Genomic DNA, 22,275 nt, shown 5'->3' on the forward strand with positions numbered 1-22,275 from the left:
TCCTGTAATAGTTTGTTGACTTCACTTCGTTCACACGTTAGTTACGTTATCTTCTTGTCTTATAAACCTGACCTTCCACGAGAATTTGTTGATTAAAAATCTGTTTGTTTTTGTTTCTGCGACTTTTTTTCTTGTTCAGTGAAGCCGCTGATTTACAACGAGTCTTGACGCAAGTCAAGCACTTCCGCACTACAGGTGTGGGCGTGACCTCAGTTCAGGGGAGTCTGTAAATAACGGGGTCACGTCTTCTTCTCCTCAGACATGTCTTCCTTCAAGAACTTCCTGCTTCTGTTCCTGATGCCGGAGAAATGTTACGAGAGACTCGTCGTCAACTTTCACTTCCACGGTGAGTCTGAAGCTTCGCTGCACCTGAACGTCTCACGTGAACATTTGTGTTTGTGTTTGTAGTTCCATGTGTTGTGTTCGTCCTGAGGAAGATCTTCTCCTTCTGGATCCTGCTTGATGCACTTTTCGGTGAGATTGATCGATCATTGTGATTGATTCACGATCAATGACGTAATCAGATGTTATCTGTCGAGATGCGTTCATTGACTTTCGTAAACATGACAACATCAGTTGTGTGTCTTTGAACGAATCTTTGGAAGATTTGATCACTTTATTTACGACAATAATAATACATTATAAAACCAGTTTAAACCACTTTTACTTTCATTTACTTTTTATTTGACACCTTTTATTTTTTCTCAGATTTATCTTAACATTAGCACCGTTTAGTTATTTGTAAATATGTTTCCAGACCAGAGTCACAAAGAACTTTATCAAAACAATACTCAGTTAAAATACTTTAAAGATCAAGACAAACAAAGTTGAGATGTTTCTTGAAGGAGTCAGTAGATCATCAAACACAGATGTTTCTTGAAGGAGTCAGTAGATCATCAAACACAGATGTTTCTTGAAGGAGTCAGTAGATCATCAAACACAGATGTTTCTTGAAGGAGTCAGTAGATCATCAAACACACATGTTTCTTGAAGGAGTCAGTAGATCATCAAACACACATGTTTCTTGAAGGAGTCAGTAGATCATCAAACACTGATGTTTCTTGAAGGAGTCAGTAGATCATCAAACACACATGTTTCTTGAAGGAGTCAGTAGATCATCAAACACACATGTTTCTTGAAGGAGTCAGTAGATCATCAAACACAGATGTTTCTTGAAGGAGTCAGTAGATCATCAAACACAGAGATGGTTCCAAAGCTTAGGAGCAACAGTCTGGAAGGATTTCTCTCCTCTGGTCCAGAAGTTCAGGAACCATCAGTAGATTCTGATCCACAGACCTCAGAGCCCGAGCTGGGGTGTAAGTCTGGATCAGATCATGAAGGTCTGACCATGAATAGATCTGAAAGTAAGAATTTTAAAATGATCCTGAAAGAAACTAGTGAAGAGTTTGAAGCAGAAATGTAAGTTCTTCTACTAGAGCAGCTCAGACTATGAACTGCAGGCGAAACAGATCCTTCTTGTTTAGACATGAAAACAATGTCTTTGTAATAGCAGTGAATAGTTGCTGTGGACATGAATGTTGAAAACACTTCATTAAAGAAGGGATGACTTGAAACACAGACGTGTGAAGGTCAACTTCTTCTTCTGTGGTTTGAGGAGGTTCTAGAACGACAAAGAAACTTCTTCAAATGTTCGCAGCTCAACTTTTTCAACTGATCCTCGTCCTGAGAAGAGGAAGCTGTGAAGGTTTGAGTCTCACGTCGATGATGCTGCAGCTTTACGTGGTTTCATGTCCAGTCGTGTTCAGCATCAGCAGCAACTTCCCCTTTGTGTAGGTTCATACTTCTTATACTTCTTATACTTCTTATACTTCTTATACTTCTTATTCTTCTTATTCTTCTTATGTTCATACTTCTTATACTTCTTATACTTCTTATTCTTCTTATTCTTCTTATGTTCATACTTCTTATACTTCTTATACTTCTTATACTTCTTATTCTTCTTATTCTTCTTATGTTCATACTTCTTATACTTCTTATACTTCTTATTCTTCTTATTCTTCTTATGTTCATACTTCTTATACTTCTTATACTTCTTATTCTTCTTATTCTTCTTATGTTCATACTTCTTATACTTCTTATACTTCTTATACTTCTTATTCTTCTTATTCTTCTTATGTTCATACTTCTTATACTTCTTATTCTTCTTATGTTCATACTTCTTATACTTCTTATTCTTCTTATGTTCATACTTCTTATACTTCTTATTCTTCTTATGTTCATACTTCTTATACTTCTTATACTTCTTATTCTTCTTATGTTCATACTTCTTATACTTCTTATTCTTCTTATGTTCATACTTCTTATACTTCTTATTCTTCTTATGTTCATACTTCTTATACTTCTTATACTTCTTATACTTCTTATTCTTCTTATGATCATACTTCTTATACTTCTTATTCTTCTTATGTTCATACTTCTTATACTTCTTATACTTCTTATACTTCTTATTCTTCTTATTCTTCTTATGTTCATACTTCTTATACTTCTTATTCGTCTTATGTTCACACTTATAATTCTTGTACTTCTTATTCTTCTTATTCTTCTTATGTTCATACTTCTTATACTTCTTATTCTTTTTAATGTTCATACTTCTTATACTTCTTATTCTTTTTATGTTCATACTTCTTATACTTCTTATTCTTCTTATGTTCATACTTCTTATACTTCTTATTCTTCTTATGTTCATACTTCTTATACTTCTTATACTTATTCTTCTTATACTTCTTATGTTCATACTTCTTATAGTTCTTATTCTTCTTATTCTTCTTATGTTCATACTTCTTATACTTCTTATACTTCTTATACTTCTTATTCTTCTTATGTTCATACTTCTTATACTTCTTATTCTTCTTATGTTCATACTTCTTATACTTCTTATACTTCTTATTCTTCTTATGATCATACTTCTTATACTTCTTATTCTTCTTATGTTCATACTTCTTATACTTCTTATTCTTCTTATTCTTCTTATGTTCATACTTCTTATACTTCTTATTCGTCTTATGTTCACACTTCTTATAATTCTTGTACTTCTTATTCTTCTTATTATTCTTATTCTTCTTATTCTTTTTATGTTCATACTTCTTATACTTCTTATTCGTCTTATGTTCACACTTTTTATACTTCTTGTACTTCTTATTCTTCTTATGTTCATACTTCTTATACTTCTTATACTTCTTATTCTTTTTATGTTCATACTTCTTATACTTCTTATACTTCTTATACTTCTTATACTTCTTATTCTTCTTATTCTTCTTATGTTCATACTTCTTATACTTCTTATTCTTCTTATGTTCATACTTCTTATACTTCTTATTCTTCTTATTCTTCTTATGATCATACTTCTTATACTTCTTATTCTTCTTATGTTCATACTTCTTATACTTCTTATACTTCTTATTCTTCTTCTTCTTATGTTCATTCTTCTTATACTTCTTATTCGTCTTATGTTCACACTTCTTATACTTCTTATTCTTCTTATTCTTCTTATGTTCATACTTCTTATACTTCTTATTCTTTTTATGTTCATACTTCTTATACTTCTTATTCTTCTTATGTTCATACTTCTTATACTTCTTATTCTTCTTATGTTCATACTTCTTATACTTCTTATTCTTTTTATGTTCATACTTCTTATACTTCTTATTCTTATTATGTTCATACTTCTTATACTTCTTATACTTCTTATTCTTCTTATGTTCATACTTCTTATACTTCTTATTCTTCTTATGTTCATACTTCTTATACTTCTTATTCTTCTTATGTTCATACTTCTTATACTTCTTATTCTTCTTATGTTCATACTTCTTATACTTATACTTCTTATTCTTCTTATGTTCATACTTCTTATGCTTCTTATTCTTCTTATTCTTCTTATGTTCATACTTCTTATACTTCTTATTCTTCTTATGTTCATACTTCTTATGTTAAAACTTCTTATTCTTCTTATGTTTATACTTCTTATACTTCTTGTTCTTCTTATACTTCTTAGTTTATACTTCTTATTCTTCTTATGTTCATACTTCTTATACTTCTTATTCTTCTTATGTTTATACTTCTTATACTTCTTGTTCTTCTTATACTTCTTAGTTTATACTTCTTATTCTTCTTATGTTTATACTTCTTATTCTTCTTATTCTTCTTATGTTCATTCTTCTTATACTTCTTATTCTTCTTATGTTTATACTTCTTATACTTCTTATGTTTATACTTCTTATTCTTCTTATGTTTATACTTCTTATTCTTCTTATGTTTATACTTCTTATACTTCTCATGTTTGACTTCTTATGTTTATACTTCTTATACTTCTTATGTTTATACTTCTTATACTTCTCATGTTTGACTTCTTATGTTTATACTTCTTATGTTTATACTTCTTATTCTTCTTGTGTTTATACTTCTTATACTTCTCATGTTTGACTTCTTATGTTTATACTTCTTATGTTTATACTTCTTATTCTTCTTATGTTTGACATCTTGTGTTTATTCTTCTTATACTTCTCATGTTTGACTTCTTATGTTTATACTTCTTATTCTTCTTATGTTTATACTTCTTATACTTCTTATGTTTATACTTCTTATACTTCTCACGTTTGACTTCTTATGTTTATACTTCTTATTCTTCTTATGTTTGACTTCTTATGTTTATACTTCTTATTCTTCTCATGTTTGACTTCTTATGTTTATACTTCTTATTCTTGTTATGTTTGGCTTCTTATGTTTATACTTCTTATACTTCTCACGTTTGACTTCTTATGTTTATACTTCTTATGTTTATACTTCTTATTCTTCTCATGTTTGACTTCTTATGTTTATACTTCTTATGTTTATACTTCTTATTCTTCTCATGTTTGACTTCTTATGTTTATACTTCTTATTCTTCTCACGTTTGACTTCTTATGTTTATACTTCTTATGTTTATACTTCTTATTCTTCTCACGTTTGACTTCTTATGTTTATTCTTCTTATGTTCATACTTCTTATACTTCTTATTCTTCTTATTCTTCTTATGTTCATACTTCTTATACTTCTTATTCGTCTTATGTTCACACTTCTTATAATTCTTGTACTTCTTATTCTTCTTATTATTCTTATTCTTCTTATTCTTCTTATGTTCATACTTCTTATACTTCTTATACTTCTTATTCTTTTTATGTTCATACTTCTTATACTTCTTATTCGTCTTATGTTCACACTTTTTATACTTCTTGTACTTCTTATTCTTCTTATGTTCATACTTCTTATACTTCTTATACTTCTTATTCTTTTTATGTTCATACTTCTTATACTTCTTATACTTCTTATACTTCTTATACTTCTTATTCTTCTTATTCTTCTTATGTTCATACTTCTTATACTTCTTATTCTTCTTATGTTCATACTTCTTATACTTCTTATACTTCTTATTCTTCTTATTCTTCTTATGATCATACTTCTTATACTTCTTATTCTTCTTATGTTCATACTTCTTATACTTCTTATACTTCTTATTCTTCTTCTTCTTATGTTCATTCTTCTTATACTTCTTATTCGTCTTATGTTCACACTTCTTATACTTCTTGTACTTCTTATACTTCTTATACTTCTTATTCTTTTTATGTTCATACTTCTTATACTTCTTATACTTCTTATTCTTCTTATGTTCATACTTCTTATACTTCTTATTCTTCTTATGTTCATACTTCTTATACTTCTTATTCTTCTTATTCTTCTTATGTTCATACTTCTTATACTTCTTATTCTTTTTATGTTCATACTTCTTATACTTCTTATTCTTCTTATGTTCATACTTCTTATACTTCTTATTCTTCTTATGTTCATACTTCTTATACTTCTTATTCTTTTTATGTTCATACTTCTTATACTTCTTATTCTTATTATGTTCATACTTCTTATACTTCTTATACTTCTTATTCTTCTTATGTTCATACTTCTTATACTTCTTATTCTTCTTATGTTCATACTTCTTATACTTCTTATTCTTCTTATGTTCATACTTCTTATACTTCTTATTCTTCTTATGTTCATACTTCTTATACTTCTTATACTTCTTATTCTTCTTATGTTCATACTTCTTATGCTTCTTATTGTTCTTATTCTTCTTATGTTCATACTTCTTATACTTCTTATTCTTCTTATGTTCATACTTCTTATGTTAAAACTTCTTATTCTTCTTATGTTTATACTTCTTATACTTCTTGTTCTTCTTATACTTCTTAGTTTATACTTCTTATTCTTCTTATGTTCATACTTCTTATACTTCTTATTCTTCTTATGTTTATACTTCTTATACTTCTTGTTCTTCTTATACTTCTTAGTTTATACTTCTTATTCTTCTTATGTTTATACTTCTTATTCTTCTTATTCTTCTTATGTTCATTCTTCTTATACTTCTTATTCTTCTTATGTTTATACTTCTTATACTTCTTATGTTTATACTTCTTATTCTTCTTATGTTTATACTTATTATTCTTCTTATGTTTATACTTCTTATACTTCTCATGTTTGACTTCTTATGTTTATACTTCTTATACTTCTTATGTTTATACTTCTTATACTTCTCATGTTTGACTTCTTATGTTTATAGTTATTATTCTTCTTGTGTTTATACTTCTTATACTTCTCATGTTTGACTTCTTATGTTTATACTTCTTATGTTTATACTTCTTATTCTTCTTATGTTTGACATCTTGTGTTTATTCTTCTTATACTTCTCATGTTTGACTTCTTATGTTTATACTTCTTATTCTTCTTATGTTTATACTTCTTATACTTCTTATGTTTATACTTCTTATTCTTCTTATGTTTGACTTCTTATGTTTATACTTCTTATACTTCTCACGTTTGACTTCTTATGTTTATACTTCTTATTCTTCTTATGTTTGACTTCTTATGTTTATACTTCTTATTCTTCTCATGTTTGACTTCTTATGTTTATACTTCTTATTCTTGTTATGTTTGGCTTCTTATGTTTATACTTCTTATACTTCTCACGTTTGACTTCTTATGTTTATACTTCTTATGTTTATACTTCTTATTCTTCTCATGTTTGACTTCTTATGTTTATACTTCTTATGTTTATACTTCTTATTCTTCTCATGTTTGACTTCTTATGTTTATACTTCTTATTCTTCTCACGTTTGACTTCTTATGTTTATACTTCTTATGTTTATACTTCTTATTCTTCTCACGTTTGACTTCTTATGTTTATACTTCTTATGTTTATACTTCTTATTCTTCTCACGTTTGACTTCTTATGTTTATACTTCTTATACTTCTCACGTTTGACTTCTTATGTTTATACTTCTTATGTTTATACTTCTTATTCTTCTCACGTTTGACTTCTTATGTTTATACTTCTTATACTTCTCACGTTTGACTTCTTATGTTTATACTTCTTATGTTTATACTTCTTATACTTCTCACGTTTGACTTCTTATGTTTATACTTCTTATGTTTATACTTCTTATTCTTCTCATGTTTGACTTCTTATGTGTTTTCAGAGTGTGGTCCGAGCGGATGTTTGTCGTGTGTCAGACGTTAATGATCATCTTCCTGATCCTGCACTTTCAAGGTCAAACATTCACAGGTATTTATTGATTTATGTTTGTTTTTGTGTTTCTGTGTCTTTTTTAAAGACAGAATTATGTTATCAGTAAGTTTGTGTGATGACATCATAACATCATGACATCATAACATCATGACATCATAACATCATGACATCATGACATCATAACATCATAACATCACGACGTCATGACATCATGACATCATAACATCATAACATCATAACATCACGACGTCACAACATCATGACATCATAACATCATAATATCAAGACATCATAACATTATAACATCATAACATCATAATATCAAGACATCATAACATTATGACATCATAATATCAAGACATCGTAACATTATGACATCATAATATCAAGACATCATAACATTATAACATCATAACATCATAACATCACGACGTCACAACATCATGACATCATGACATCATGACATCATAATATCAAGACATCATAACATTATAACATCATAACATCATAATATCAAGACATCATAACATTATGACATCATAATATCAAGACATCGTAACATTATGACATCATAATATCAAGACATCATAACATTATAACATCATAACATCATAACATCACGACGTCACAACATCATGACATCATGACATCATAACATCACGACGTCATGACATCATGACATCATGACATCATAACATCATGACATCATAACATCACGACGTCACAACATCATGACATCATGACATCATGACATCATAACATCATGACATCACGACGTCACAACATCATGACATCATGACATCATAACATCATAACATCATAACATCATGACATCATGACATCATAACATCATAACATCACGACGTCACAACATCATGACATCATGACATCATGACATCATAACATCATCACATCATAACATCACGACGTCACAACATCATGACATCATGACATCATGACATCATAACATCATAACATCATAACATCATAACATCATGACATCATAACATCATAACATCACGACGTCACAACATCATGACATCATGACATCATGACATCATGACATCATAATATCAAGACATCATAACATTATAACATCATAACATCATAATATCAAGACATCATAACATTATGACATCATAATATCAAGACATCGTAACATTATGACATCATAATATCAAGACATCATAACATTATAACATCATAACATCACGACGTCACAACATCATGACATCATAACATCACGACGTCACAACATCATGACATCATGACATCATGACATCATGACATCATAACATCATGACATCATAACATCACGACGTCACAACATCATGACATCATGACATCATGACATCATAACATCATAACATCATGACATCATGACATCATAACATCATGACATCATAACATCATGACATCATAACATCATAACATCATAACATCACGACGTCACAACATCATGACATCATGACATCATGACATCATAATATCAAGACATCATAACATTATAACATCATAACATCATAATATCAAGACATCATAACATTATGACATCATAATATCAAGACATCGTAACATTATGACATCATAATATCAAGACATCATAACATTATAACATCATAACATCATAACATCACGACGTCACAACATCATGACATCATAACATCATAACATCACGACGTCACAACATCATGACATCATAACATCACGACGTCATGACATCATGACATCATGACATCATGACATCATGACATCATAACATCATGACATCATAACATCACGACGTCACAACATCATGACATCATGACATCATGACATCATAACATCATGACATCACGACGTCACAACATCATGACATCATGACATCATAACATCATAACATCATGACATCATGACATCATGACATCATAACATCATAACATCACGACGTCACAACATCATGACATCATGACATCATAACATCATCACATCATAACATCACGACGTCACAACATCATGACATCATGACATCATGACATCATAACATCATAACATCATAACATCATGACATCATAACATCACGACGTCACAACATCATGACATCATGACATCATGACATCATAACATCATGACATCATGACATCATAACATCATAACATCATAACATCATGACATCATAACATCACGACGTCACAACATCATGACATCATGACATCATAACATCATAACATCATAACATCATGACATCATAACATCATAACATCATAACATCATGACATCATAACATCATAACATCACGACGTCACAACATCATGACATCATGACATCATAACATCATAACATCATGACATCATAACATCATAACATCATAACATCATAACATCATGACATCATAACATCATGACATCATAACATCATAACATCATAACATCATGACATCATAACATCATAACATCATGACATCATAACATCATAACATCACGACGTCACAACATCATGACATCATGACATCATAACATCATAACATCATAACATCATGACATCATGACATCATGACATCATAACATCATAACATCATGACATCATAACATCATAACATCATGACATCATAACATCATAACATCACGACGTCACAACATCATGACATCATGACATCATAACATCATGACATCATAACATCATAACATCATGACATCATAACATCATGACATCATAACATCACGACGTCATGACATCATGACATCATAACATCATAACATCATAACATCACGACGTCACAACATCATGACATCATGACATCATGACATCATAATATCAAGACATCATAACATTATAACATCATAACATCATAATATCAAGACATCATAACATTATGACATCATAATATCAAGACATCATAACATTATAACATCATAACATCATAACATCACGACGTCACAACATCATGACATCATAACATCACGACGTCACAACATCATGACATCATAACATCACGACGTCACAACATCATGACATCATGACATCATGACATCATGACATCATAACATCATGACATCATAACATCACGACGTCACAACATCATGACATCATGACATCATGACATCATAACATCATGACATCACGACGTCACAACATCATGACATCATAACATCATAACATCATGACATCATGACATCATAACATCATAACATCACGACGTCACAACATCATGACATCATGACATCATAACATCATAACATCACGACGTCACAACATCATGACATCATGACATCATAACATCATAACATCACGACGTCACAACATCATGACATCATGACATCATGACATCATAACATCATAACATCATAACATCATAACATCATGACATCATAACATCACGACGTCACAACATCATGACATCATGACATCATGACATCATAACATCATGACATCATAACATCACGACGTCACAACATCATGACATCATGACATCATGACATCATAACATCATAACATCATAACATCATAACATCATGACATCATAACATCACGACGTCACAACATCATGACATCATGACATCATGACATCATAACATCATGACATCATAACATCATAACATCATGACATCATAACATCATAACATCACGACGTCACAACATCATGACATCATGACATCATAACATCATAACATCATAACATCATAACATCATGACATCATAACATCATAACATCATAACATCATGACATCATGACATCATAACATCATAACATCACGACGTCACAACATCATGACATCATGACATCATAATATCAAGACATCATGACATTATAACATCATAACATCATAATATCAAGACATCATAACATTATGACATCATAATATCAAGACATCATAACATTATAACATCATAACATCATAACATTATGACATCATAATATCAAGACATCATAACATCACAACATCATGACATCATAACATCACGACGTCACAACATCATGACATCATAACATCACGACGTCACAACATCATAACATCATAACATCACGACGTCACAACATCATAACATCATAACATCACGACGTCACAACATCATGACATCATGACATCATGACGTCATAACATCATGACATCATAACATCATAACATCATGACATCATAACCTCATGACGTCACAACATCATGACATCATGACATCATAACATTATAACATCATATTATCATGACATTATAACATCATAACATCATGACATCATAACATCATAACATCATAACATCATAACATCATGACATCATAACATCATGACGTCACAACATCATAACATCATGACGTCACAACATCATGACATCATGACATCATGACATCATAACATCATGACATCATGACATCATAACATCATGACGTCACAACATCATGACATCATGACATCATGACATCATGACATCATAACATCATGACATCATAACATCATGACATCATAACATCATAACATCATGACATCATGACATCATAATATCATGACGTCATGACATCATGACATCATGACATCATGACATCATAACATTATGACATCATGACATCATGACATCATAACATCATGACATCATAACATCATAACATCATGACATCATGACATCATAACATCATGACATCATAACATCATAACATCATGACATCATGACATCATAACATCATGACGTCACAACATCATGACATCATGACATCATAACATTATGACATCATAATATCAAGACATCATAACATCATAACATCATGACATCATAACATCACGACGTCACAACATCATGACATCATAACATCAAGACATCATAACATCATGACATCATAACATCATAACATCATGACATCATGACATCATAACATCATAACATCACGACGTCACAACATCATGACATCATAACATCATAACATCATGACATCATGACATCATAACATCATAACATCACAACGTCACAACATCATGACATCATAACATCATAACATCATGACATCATGACATCATAACATCATAACATCACGACGTCACAACATCATGACATCATAACATCATGACATCATAACATCATAACATCATGACATCATGACATCATAACATCATGACATCATGACATCATAACATCATAACATCATGACATCATAACATCACGACGTCACAACATCATGACATCATGACATCATAACATCATAACATCATGACATCATGACATCATAACATCATGACATCATGACATCATAACATCATAACATCACGACGTCACAACATCATGACATCATGACATCATAACATCACGACGTCACAACATCATGACATCATGACATCATAACATCAAGACATCATGACATCATAACATCATGACATCATAACATCACGACGTCACAACATCATGACATCATAACATCACGACGTCACAACATCATAACATCATGACATCATAACATCAAGACATCATGACATCATAACATCATGACATCATGACATCATAACATCATGACATCATAACATCATGACATCATAACATCACGACGTCACAACATCATGACATCATGACATCATAACATCACGACGTCACAACATCATGACATCATAACATCAAGACATCATGACATCATGACATCATAACATCACGACGTCACAACATCATGACATCATGACATCATAACATCAAGACATCATGACATCATAACATCATGACATCATAACATCACGACGTCACAACATCATGACATCATAACATCAAGACATCATGACATCATGACATCATGACATCATAACATCATAACATCACGACGTCACAACATCATGACATCATAACATCAAGACATCATGACATCATAACATCATGACATCATAACATCATAACATCATGACATCATGACATCATAACATCAAGACATCATGACATCATAACATCATGACATCATAACATCACGACGTCACAACATCATGACATCATAACATCACGACGTCACAACATCATAACATCATGACATCATAACATCAAGACATCATGACATCATAACATCATGACATCATGACATCATAACATCATAACATCATAACATCATAACATCATGACATCATAACATCATGACATCATAACATCACGACGTCACAACATCATGACATCATGACATCATGACATCATAACATCATGACATCATAACATCACGACGTCACAACATCATGACATCATGACATCATGACATCATAACATCATGACATCATAACATCATGACATCATGACATCATAACATCATGACATCATAACATCATAACATCAAACATCATAACATTATGACATCATAATATCAAGACATCATAACATTATGACATCATAATATCAAGACATCATAACATTATAACATCATAACATTATGACATCATAATATCAAGATATCAAGATATCATAACATCATAACATCATGACATCATAACATCACGACGTCACAACATCATGACATCATGACATCACGACGTCACAACATCATGACATCATGACATCATAACATCATGACATCATAACATCATGACATCATGACATCATGACATCATAACATCATGACATCACGACGTCACAACATCATGACATCATGACATCATAACATCACGACGTCACAACATCATGACATCATAACATCACGACGTCACAACATCATGACATCATGACATCATGACATCATAACATCATAACATCATGACATCATGACATCATAACATCACGACGTCACAACATCATGACATCATGACATCATAACATCATAACATCATGACATCATAACATCACGACGTCACAACATCATGACATCATGACATCATAACATCATAACATCATAACATCATGACATCATGACATCATAACATCACGACGTCACAACATCATGACATCATGACATCATAACATCATAACATCATGACATCATGACATCATAACATCACGACGTCACAACATCATGACATCATGACATCATAACATCATAACATCATGACATCATAACATCACGACGTCACAACATCATGACATCATGACATCATAACATCATAACATCATGACATCATAACATCATAACATCATGACATCATAACATCACGACGTCACAACATCATGACATCATGACATCATGACATCACGACGTCACAACATCATGACATCATAACATCATGACATCATAACATCACGACGTCACAACATCATGACATCATGACATCATAACATCATGACATCACGACGTCACAACATCATGACATCATGACATCATAACATCATGACATCATAACATCACGACATCATGACATCATAATATCAAGACATCATAACATTATAACATCATAATATCAAGACATCATAACATTATAACATCATGACATCATAACATCATAACATTATGACATCATAACATCAAGACATCATAACATTATGACATCATAACACCAAGACATCATAACATTATGACATCATAACACCAAGACATCATAACATCATAACATCATAACATTATGACATCATAACACCAAGACATCATAACATTATAACATCATAACATTATGACATCATAACACCAAGACATCATAACATCATAACATTATGACATCATAACATCAAGACATCATAACATTATAACATCATAACATTATGACATCATAACATTATGACATCATAACATTATGACATCATAACACCAAGACATCATAACATGTGTCCAGGGCTGCTGCTGCTGCTGGTGTCAGGAGCCTCCATGTATTTGCTCGTCTTCTGCATCAACTCGTCTCATCTGTTGCTGCTGAATCGCTCCAGCTCGGCTGCTCTGGTCCTCAGTAAGGTGTGTCAGGTGTTCCTCCGCCAGAGTGACGACGACACTAACACTTCCTCTCTCAGGCTTTTCAAGTCTTTTCAAACCATCGCAGCAAACACACTCGTCACCTGTCCACGACGTCTGTCCTCCTCACATGGATGTCTTCTCTGGGGACGTCCTTCATCTCCATGCAGGTCAACTCTCTCTCTCACACTCACACACTCACACACTCACACACACACTAACAGTGAGTATCGTTGCAGGACTCTGGATGTTCTCTGGACACGTTGATCTTCTCTTTGTCCTCCTGCCTCAGTTGTTTCCTTCTGGCTCAGCTCTTCACCAGCAACAAACAAAAGGAAGACTAATGACTCACATGACAACAAACAAGTTGTGTATCTCAGCTGTTACACTTCATCACGCACAAGTTGTGTATCTCAGCTGTTACACTTCATCACGCACAAGTTGTGTATCTCAGCTGTTACACTTCATCACACACAAGTTGTGTATCTCAGCTGTTACACTTCATCACACACAAGTTGTGTATCTCAGCTGTTACACTTCATCACACACAAGTTGTGTATCTCAGCTGTTACACTTCATCACGTACAAGTTGTGTATCTCAGCTGTTACACTTCACACACAAGTTGTGTATCTCAGCTGTTACACTTCACACACAAGTTGTGTATCTCAGCTGTTACACTTCATCACACACAAGTTGTGTATCTCAGCTGTTACACTTCATCACACACAAGTTGTGTATCTCAGCTGTCAATCACAAGTAAAAGGTTCTTGACTGAAACATTCCAACAGCGCCCTCCACAGGTTTGATCAGGTCAGCACCAGGTATCATTGACCTGTTCTGACGTCATGGTGAGTCAAAGGTTTGAGTGACATGACGAGTCACATGACTTGTGTTGTCACACTGACGAGTGTCGATGATTCAAAGGAATAAAAAAATATTAACAAAGAAATCATTGTGAGACACTTTAATTGCCTCTTTAACTATCTTTGTGTACAAAACACATATTTAAAACATATTAGTATATTTAAATCTTTAAAATACATATTTATATCTTTAAAAAACATTTATATTAATTGTTTAATAGATGAACATCTTCATTACAAACACTAGAATGAGTATATACACATGTACAAATACATGTACATATATACACACAAACATATACACATGTACAAATACATGTACATATATACACACAAACATATACACATGTACAAATACATGTACATATATACACACAAACAAATACACATGTACATTTATACACATGTACATATACAAATACATGTACATATATACACACAAACATATACAAATGTACAAATACATGTACATGTACATATACATATAAACACAAGTACATATACATGAACATATATACACACAAACATACACACACACCAGATAAACTTTTACTCTAACCAGCAACCTTTGAGAATCATCCTACCATTGATGCCAAACACACAAAAACATTTCACAAAGCAAACAATCTAGAAGAATAAGCCATAACATTATGACCAGCCATGTCTACAAATCTCCTGCTACATAAAAACTTCAGATCAATTAATTTATAACTAAAATCTCTTAAAACTATTCATTTAAATATTGCTGGTCATAATGTTATGGCACATCAGTGGCGTCAATCATTTCTGGAAGTGGAGAGTGACCTCGGGTGACCTCGGGTGACCTCGGGTGACCTCGGGTGAGGACGTGTCTCATGACTCGTGGGTCGCTGGAGTCAGTTCAACCTGCGGTAGAATCCCCGGAGCTGGTCCCAGAAGAACAGGCACAGGACGGTGTGAGGTCCGACCCGGAAGTACGAGGCTCCGAGTCCCTTATAGACGCCGAGGAATCCTTCCTTCGCCAGAGTCTGAGAGAAGCAGTCGACGAACCCTCGATAGATGCGACCCTGAGCGTTTAGACAACATGTCATTGAGTTCAATAATACAATAATAACACAGTAATATAATAATAATAACAAATAAATAATATAACATAATAAATACTAACACAGTAATACACATGGAGCATCAATGCTCCTCCCATGATGCAACACTGTCATCAGTGAACACATGGAGCATCAATGCTCCTCCCATGATGCAACACAGTCATCAGTGAACACATGGAGCATCAATGCTCCTCCCATGATGCAACACTGTCATCAGTGAACACATGGAGCACGAATGCTCCTCCCATGATGCAACACTGTCATCAGTGAACACATGCAGCATCAATGCTCCTCCCATGATGCAACACTAGAGCATCAATGCTCCTCCCATGATGCAACACTGTCATCAGTGAACACATGGAGCATCAATGCTCCTCCCATGATGCAACACTGTCATCAGTGAACACATGGAGCACCAACGCTCCTCCCATGATGCAACACTGTCATCAGTGAACACATGGAGCACCAATGCTCCTCCCATGATGCAACACTGTCATCAGTGAACACATGGAGCATCAATGCTCCTCCCATGATGCAACACTGTCATCAGTGAACACATGGAGCATCAATGCTCCTCCCATGATGCAACACTGTCATCAGTGAACACATGGAGCATCAATGCTCCTCCCATGATGCAACACTGTCATCAGTGAACACATGGAGCATCAACACTCCTCCCATGATGCAACACTGTCATCAGTGAACACATGGAGCACCAATGCTCCTCCCATGATGCAACACTGTCATCAGTGAACACATGGAGCATCAATGCTCCTCCCATGATGCAACACTGTCATCAGTGAACACATGGAGCATCAATGCTCCTCCCATGATGCAACACTGTCATCAGTGAACACATGGAGCATCAATGCTCCTCCCATGATGCAACACTGTCATCAGTGAACACATGGAGCACCAACACTCCTCCCATGATGCAACACTGTCATCAGTGAACACATGGAGCACCAACACTCCTCCCATGATGCAACACTGTCATCAGTGAACACATGGAGCACCAACACTCCTCCCATGATGCAACACTTAGATTAATTCTTCTTGTAATGGTAAATGGTTTTTACTTATAAAGCTCTTTCTATGCTTATTCATCACTCAAAGCGCTTTACACTAATAACATCATAACAATAATAACAGCATAACAATAATAACACTAATACCTTCATAACAATAATAACACTAATAACATCATAACAATAATAACACTAATAACATCATAACAATAATAACACTAATACCTTCATAACAATAATAACAGCATAACAATAATAACACTAATACCTTCATAACAATAATAACACTAATAACATCATAACAATAATAACACTAATACCTTCATAACAATAATAACACTAATACCTTCATAACAATAATAACATCATAACAATAATAACACTAATACCTTCATAACAATAATAACACTAATACCTTCATAACTATAATAACAATAATAACATCATAACAATAATAACACTAATACCTTCATAACTATAATAACAATAATAACATCATAACAATAATAACACTAATACCTTCATAACAATAATAACAATAATAACACTAATAACATCATAACAATAATAACACTAATACCTTCATAACAATAATAACACTAATAACATCATAACAATAATAACACTAATACCTTCATAACAATAATAACATCATAACAATAATAACATCATAACAATAATAACACTAATAACAATAACATCCAGGTGAACCGACCTGTCCGTGTTGATCCACCGGCTGGTTGTAGAGTCTCGTGCTCACCACGTCGAAGGGCGTCATGGCTATCACCACGGCAACGCTGCTGATCATGCCTGCAGTCAGAGGGAGGAGCCAGCTGTCTTGAGGGAACACCTGCAGGGACAACACCTTCAGGGACACTCTGGACAGCACTCCAGAAAACCACTGATTTTTTACTTTTCTTTTCAAAACTCTTTCTTTTCTCTTCCATCTCAAAACATACACTTGTGGACGACTTAAGGGACCGGGTCGGGTAACGAGTCGGGTAACGAGTCAGGGAACGAGTCGGGTAACGAGTCAGGGAACGAGTCAGGGAACGAGTCAGGGAACGAGTCAGGGTCGGGGAACGGGTCAGGGAACGGGTCAGGGAACGAGTCAGGGAACGGGTCAGGGAACGAGTCAGGGTCGGGGAACGGGTCAGGGAACGGGTCAGGGAACGAGTCAGGGAACGGGTCAGGGTCGGGGAACGGGTCAGGGAACGGGTCAGGGAACGAGTCAGGGTCGGGGAACGGGTCAGGGAACGGGTCAGGGAACGAGTCAGGGAACGGGTCAGGGTCGGGGAACGGGTCAGGGAACGGGTCAGGGAACGAGTCAGGGAACGGGTCAGAGAACAGGTAGGGACCGGGTCAGGGAAGGGGTCGGGGACCGGGTCGGGTAACGAGTCGGGTAACGAGTCAGGGAACGAGTCAGGGAACGAGTCAGGGAACGGGTCAGGGAACGGGTCAGGGAACGAGTCAGGGAACGGGTCAGGGAACGAGTCAGGGAACGGGTCAGGGAACGAGTCAGGGAACGGGTCAGGGAACGAGTCAGGGAACGGGTCAGGGTCGGGGAACGGGTCAAAGGACTGGGTCAGAGAACAGGTCGGGGACCGGGTCAGGGACTGACTATAAAAACAAGAACTGATGTCATTATTTCAACTACAACAACAATAATACACATTATTTAACAACAACCAAATGAAGGTAATAAAGGCTTTTGTTTGAACATTCTAAGAAAAACAATGAGCGCAACCACCGTCTCTCGTCGAGCAGCATTAAACCCTGGAGTTGAAATGAAAGGTTCTGACCTGCAGGTCCGTCACCAGCTCCTTGGCTGAAGAGAAGGTGCAGAGCTGCGTGGCCGAGCCGACGCTGACCCGCGGCACCGCAGCGCCCGAGCCCCTCCACAGCCCCAGGACCCCGTGCTGCCTATAGATGTCCCGGAGCGCCTGGAACGTTCCCTGGAAGAGCCGGAGTTACTGAGGGACCCGCGACCCGAGTTACTGAGGGACCCGCGACCCGAGTTACTGAGGGACCCACGGGCTCGGTGCGAGGTTACCTGGTAGTGGTACTGGTGACCCACGGCGATGGAGGCGGGGGCCTGACTCTGCAGGTGAGTCTTCACCTGTACAAACAGGTTTCATGCACTTTGTTCATGTATGTTCACACTTGAAGAACGTTGTGTAAACAAAGCAGCCGCAGGTGGAACACAAAACCCTCCAATCCTCACTGGATCCAGATGAAGCTCTGAGGTCCTCGGGCAGGTGAACTCACCAGGTAGACCGGACTCCCCATCACGGCGCCCACGACTCCCGCCACTGCTCCCGCCACGGTGGCCTTGACCGCGCTGACCCTGCCGTCCGTGCGGATGTAGCCGCAGGACTCGATGACGGAGTAGGACCCGAGCCGGACCCCGTTCATGCAGAACTGGTACATGAGTCCGGGGACCAGACCCCGCTGCAGACCCGCCAGTCCGTCCACCTTGGCGATGGTCCAGAAGGCGTGGAAGACGTTCCTGTAGAACACGTGGTACGAGCCGCGAGCCTGCAGCTCCCCCTGCAGCTGCATCCGGGTCTTCACCACCTCCAGGGGGTTGCTGATCACGCATGCGCCGCAGGAGGCGACCCCCGCCAACAGGAAGTCCATGACTTCTCTTATCTCGTCTTATCTTATCTTATTTCCTCTTATCTCTACACTCTCCGAGCCGCACGAGCCACCACTTCCTGTCCAGTGATGACGCGCTCGAGAGCCCTTCACGGACACCTCGCCTGCTCGGAATTCTTAGCGTCTTCCTTTCACAGGTTCAGTCTCTGAAGGATCTTCATATTAATAAATCCACGGATCTCGACTGAGACACAAGTGTCAGACAAACATCATCACACGAGAATATTTACTCGTAAATGTTGCTGATCTTCAGTTTGACAAGAGAAGAAAAACGCGGAGAAACAGCTCCTTGAACGCGTCATAAGATGGACGCTCCTTGAACGCGTCATAAGATGGACGCTCCTTGAACGCGTCATAAGATGGACGCTCCTTGAACGCGTCATAAGATGGACGCTCCTTGAACGCGTCATAAGATGGACGCTCCTTGAACGCGTCATAAGATGGACGCTCCTCTTCCTCATCCAATCACAGACGACTCAGGGCACGTGCGTTAAACAAGCGACACAAATATAAAAATATATTTTTCTCTCAAAGAAAATGTTTAAAATTACAACAAATTGTTACACAAAAATAAATACATGATTATTGTGTGATTTGACATTTTCTCGAGAAACCATTTTAATCTCCTTTGATTATTCGCTGCTTTAAAGTGTCTTTCATCATATTTTAATATTGACCAATTGTTTATTATCATCATTTAGTTTTTATGTTTGTTCTTATTTGATTCGTGACGTCACAGTTGACGTGACGCTCAACACTAGTTTTCATTAGAGTTCACAGTTCAGACACAGGGGGCGCCAGAGAGACGATGGAGCAGAAGGTCTTGAGAAGTTGACATGAAGAACAAGAAGAAGGTTGTCATGACGATCAGATCATGAGTTGACGAACCATCGTCTCAACTCATCAGATCCTGGAAACAGAATCTCCTCGAGATCATGTGGAAGAAAATATTTCTAATATTGTAAATCATTTGTATATCTTTAAGATCGTTTTATTTTATTTTTTTATGATCTCTTTTATTATTTCTTTTTTCCTTGCACTTTATTTTTTCAACTGTGCTGTGAAAGTGTGTTTCCCTCTGGATGAATAAACATGTTCTATTCTGTTCTAAAAGTATCTTCAGTGTTGAGACGAGGATTTACGTCAACTTGACCTTTAGACTGACATGTTACTGACACGTTACTGACATGTTACTGACATGTTACTGACATGTTACTGACACGTTACTGACACGTTACTGACACGTTACTGACATGTTACTGACATGTTACTG

At 35.2% G+C, this 22,275-nt stretch overlaps 2 protein-coding genes across 2 annotated transcripts; one reads left to right on the top strand and one right to left on the bottom strand.

Annotated features, from left to right (window-relative positions):
* The first annotated feature begins 207 nt into the window (after positions 1-207).
* Positions 208-16,317, top strand: LOC148065609 (mannose-P-dolichol utilization defect 1 protein-like). Its single transcript, XM_087807478.1, has 7 exons — positions 208-346; positions 409-474; positions 1,658-1,790; positions 7,524-7,609; positions 15,255-15,370; positions 15,427-15,537; positions 15,607-16,317. The coding sequence occupies exons 1-7, from the start codon at positions 262-264 to the stop codon at positions 15,709-15,711; spliced, it is 702 nt and encodes a 233-aa protein (XP_087663604.1). The 5' UTR covers positions 208-261; the 3' UTR covers positions 15,712-16,317.
* Positions 16,318-16,372: 55 nt separating this feature from the next.
* slc25a35 (solute carrier family 25 member 35) lies at positions 16,373-21,312 on the bottom strand. Its single transcript, XM_087807153.1, has 5 exons — positions 20,613-21,312; positions 20,398-20,463; positions 20,147-20,299; positions 19,060-19,194; positions 16,373-17,277 (listed from the first exon to the last, which is right to left on the bottom strand). Exons 1-5 carry the CDS (start codon positions 20,982-20,984, stop codon positions 17,107-17,109), a joined length of 897 nt encoding a protein of 298 aa, XP_087663279.1. The 5' UTR covers positions 20,985-21,312; the 3' UTR covers positions 16,373-17,106.
* Between the last annotated feature and the right edge of the window lie 963 nt (positions 21,313-22,275).

The sequence above is a fragment of the Callionymus lyra genome, chromosome 14, assembly GCF_982586985.1.
Source record: "Callionymus lyra chromosome 14, fCalLyr1.hap1.1, whole genome shotgun sequence".
Taxonomy (NCBI): domain Eukaryota; kingdom Metazoa; phylum Chordata; class Actinopteri; order Syngnathiformes; family Callionymidae; genus Callionymus; species Callionymus lyra.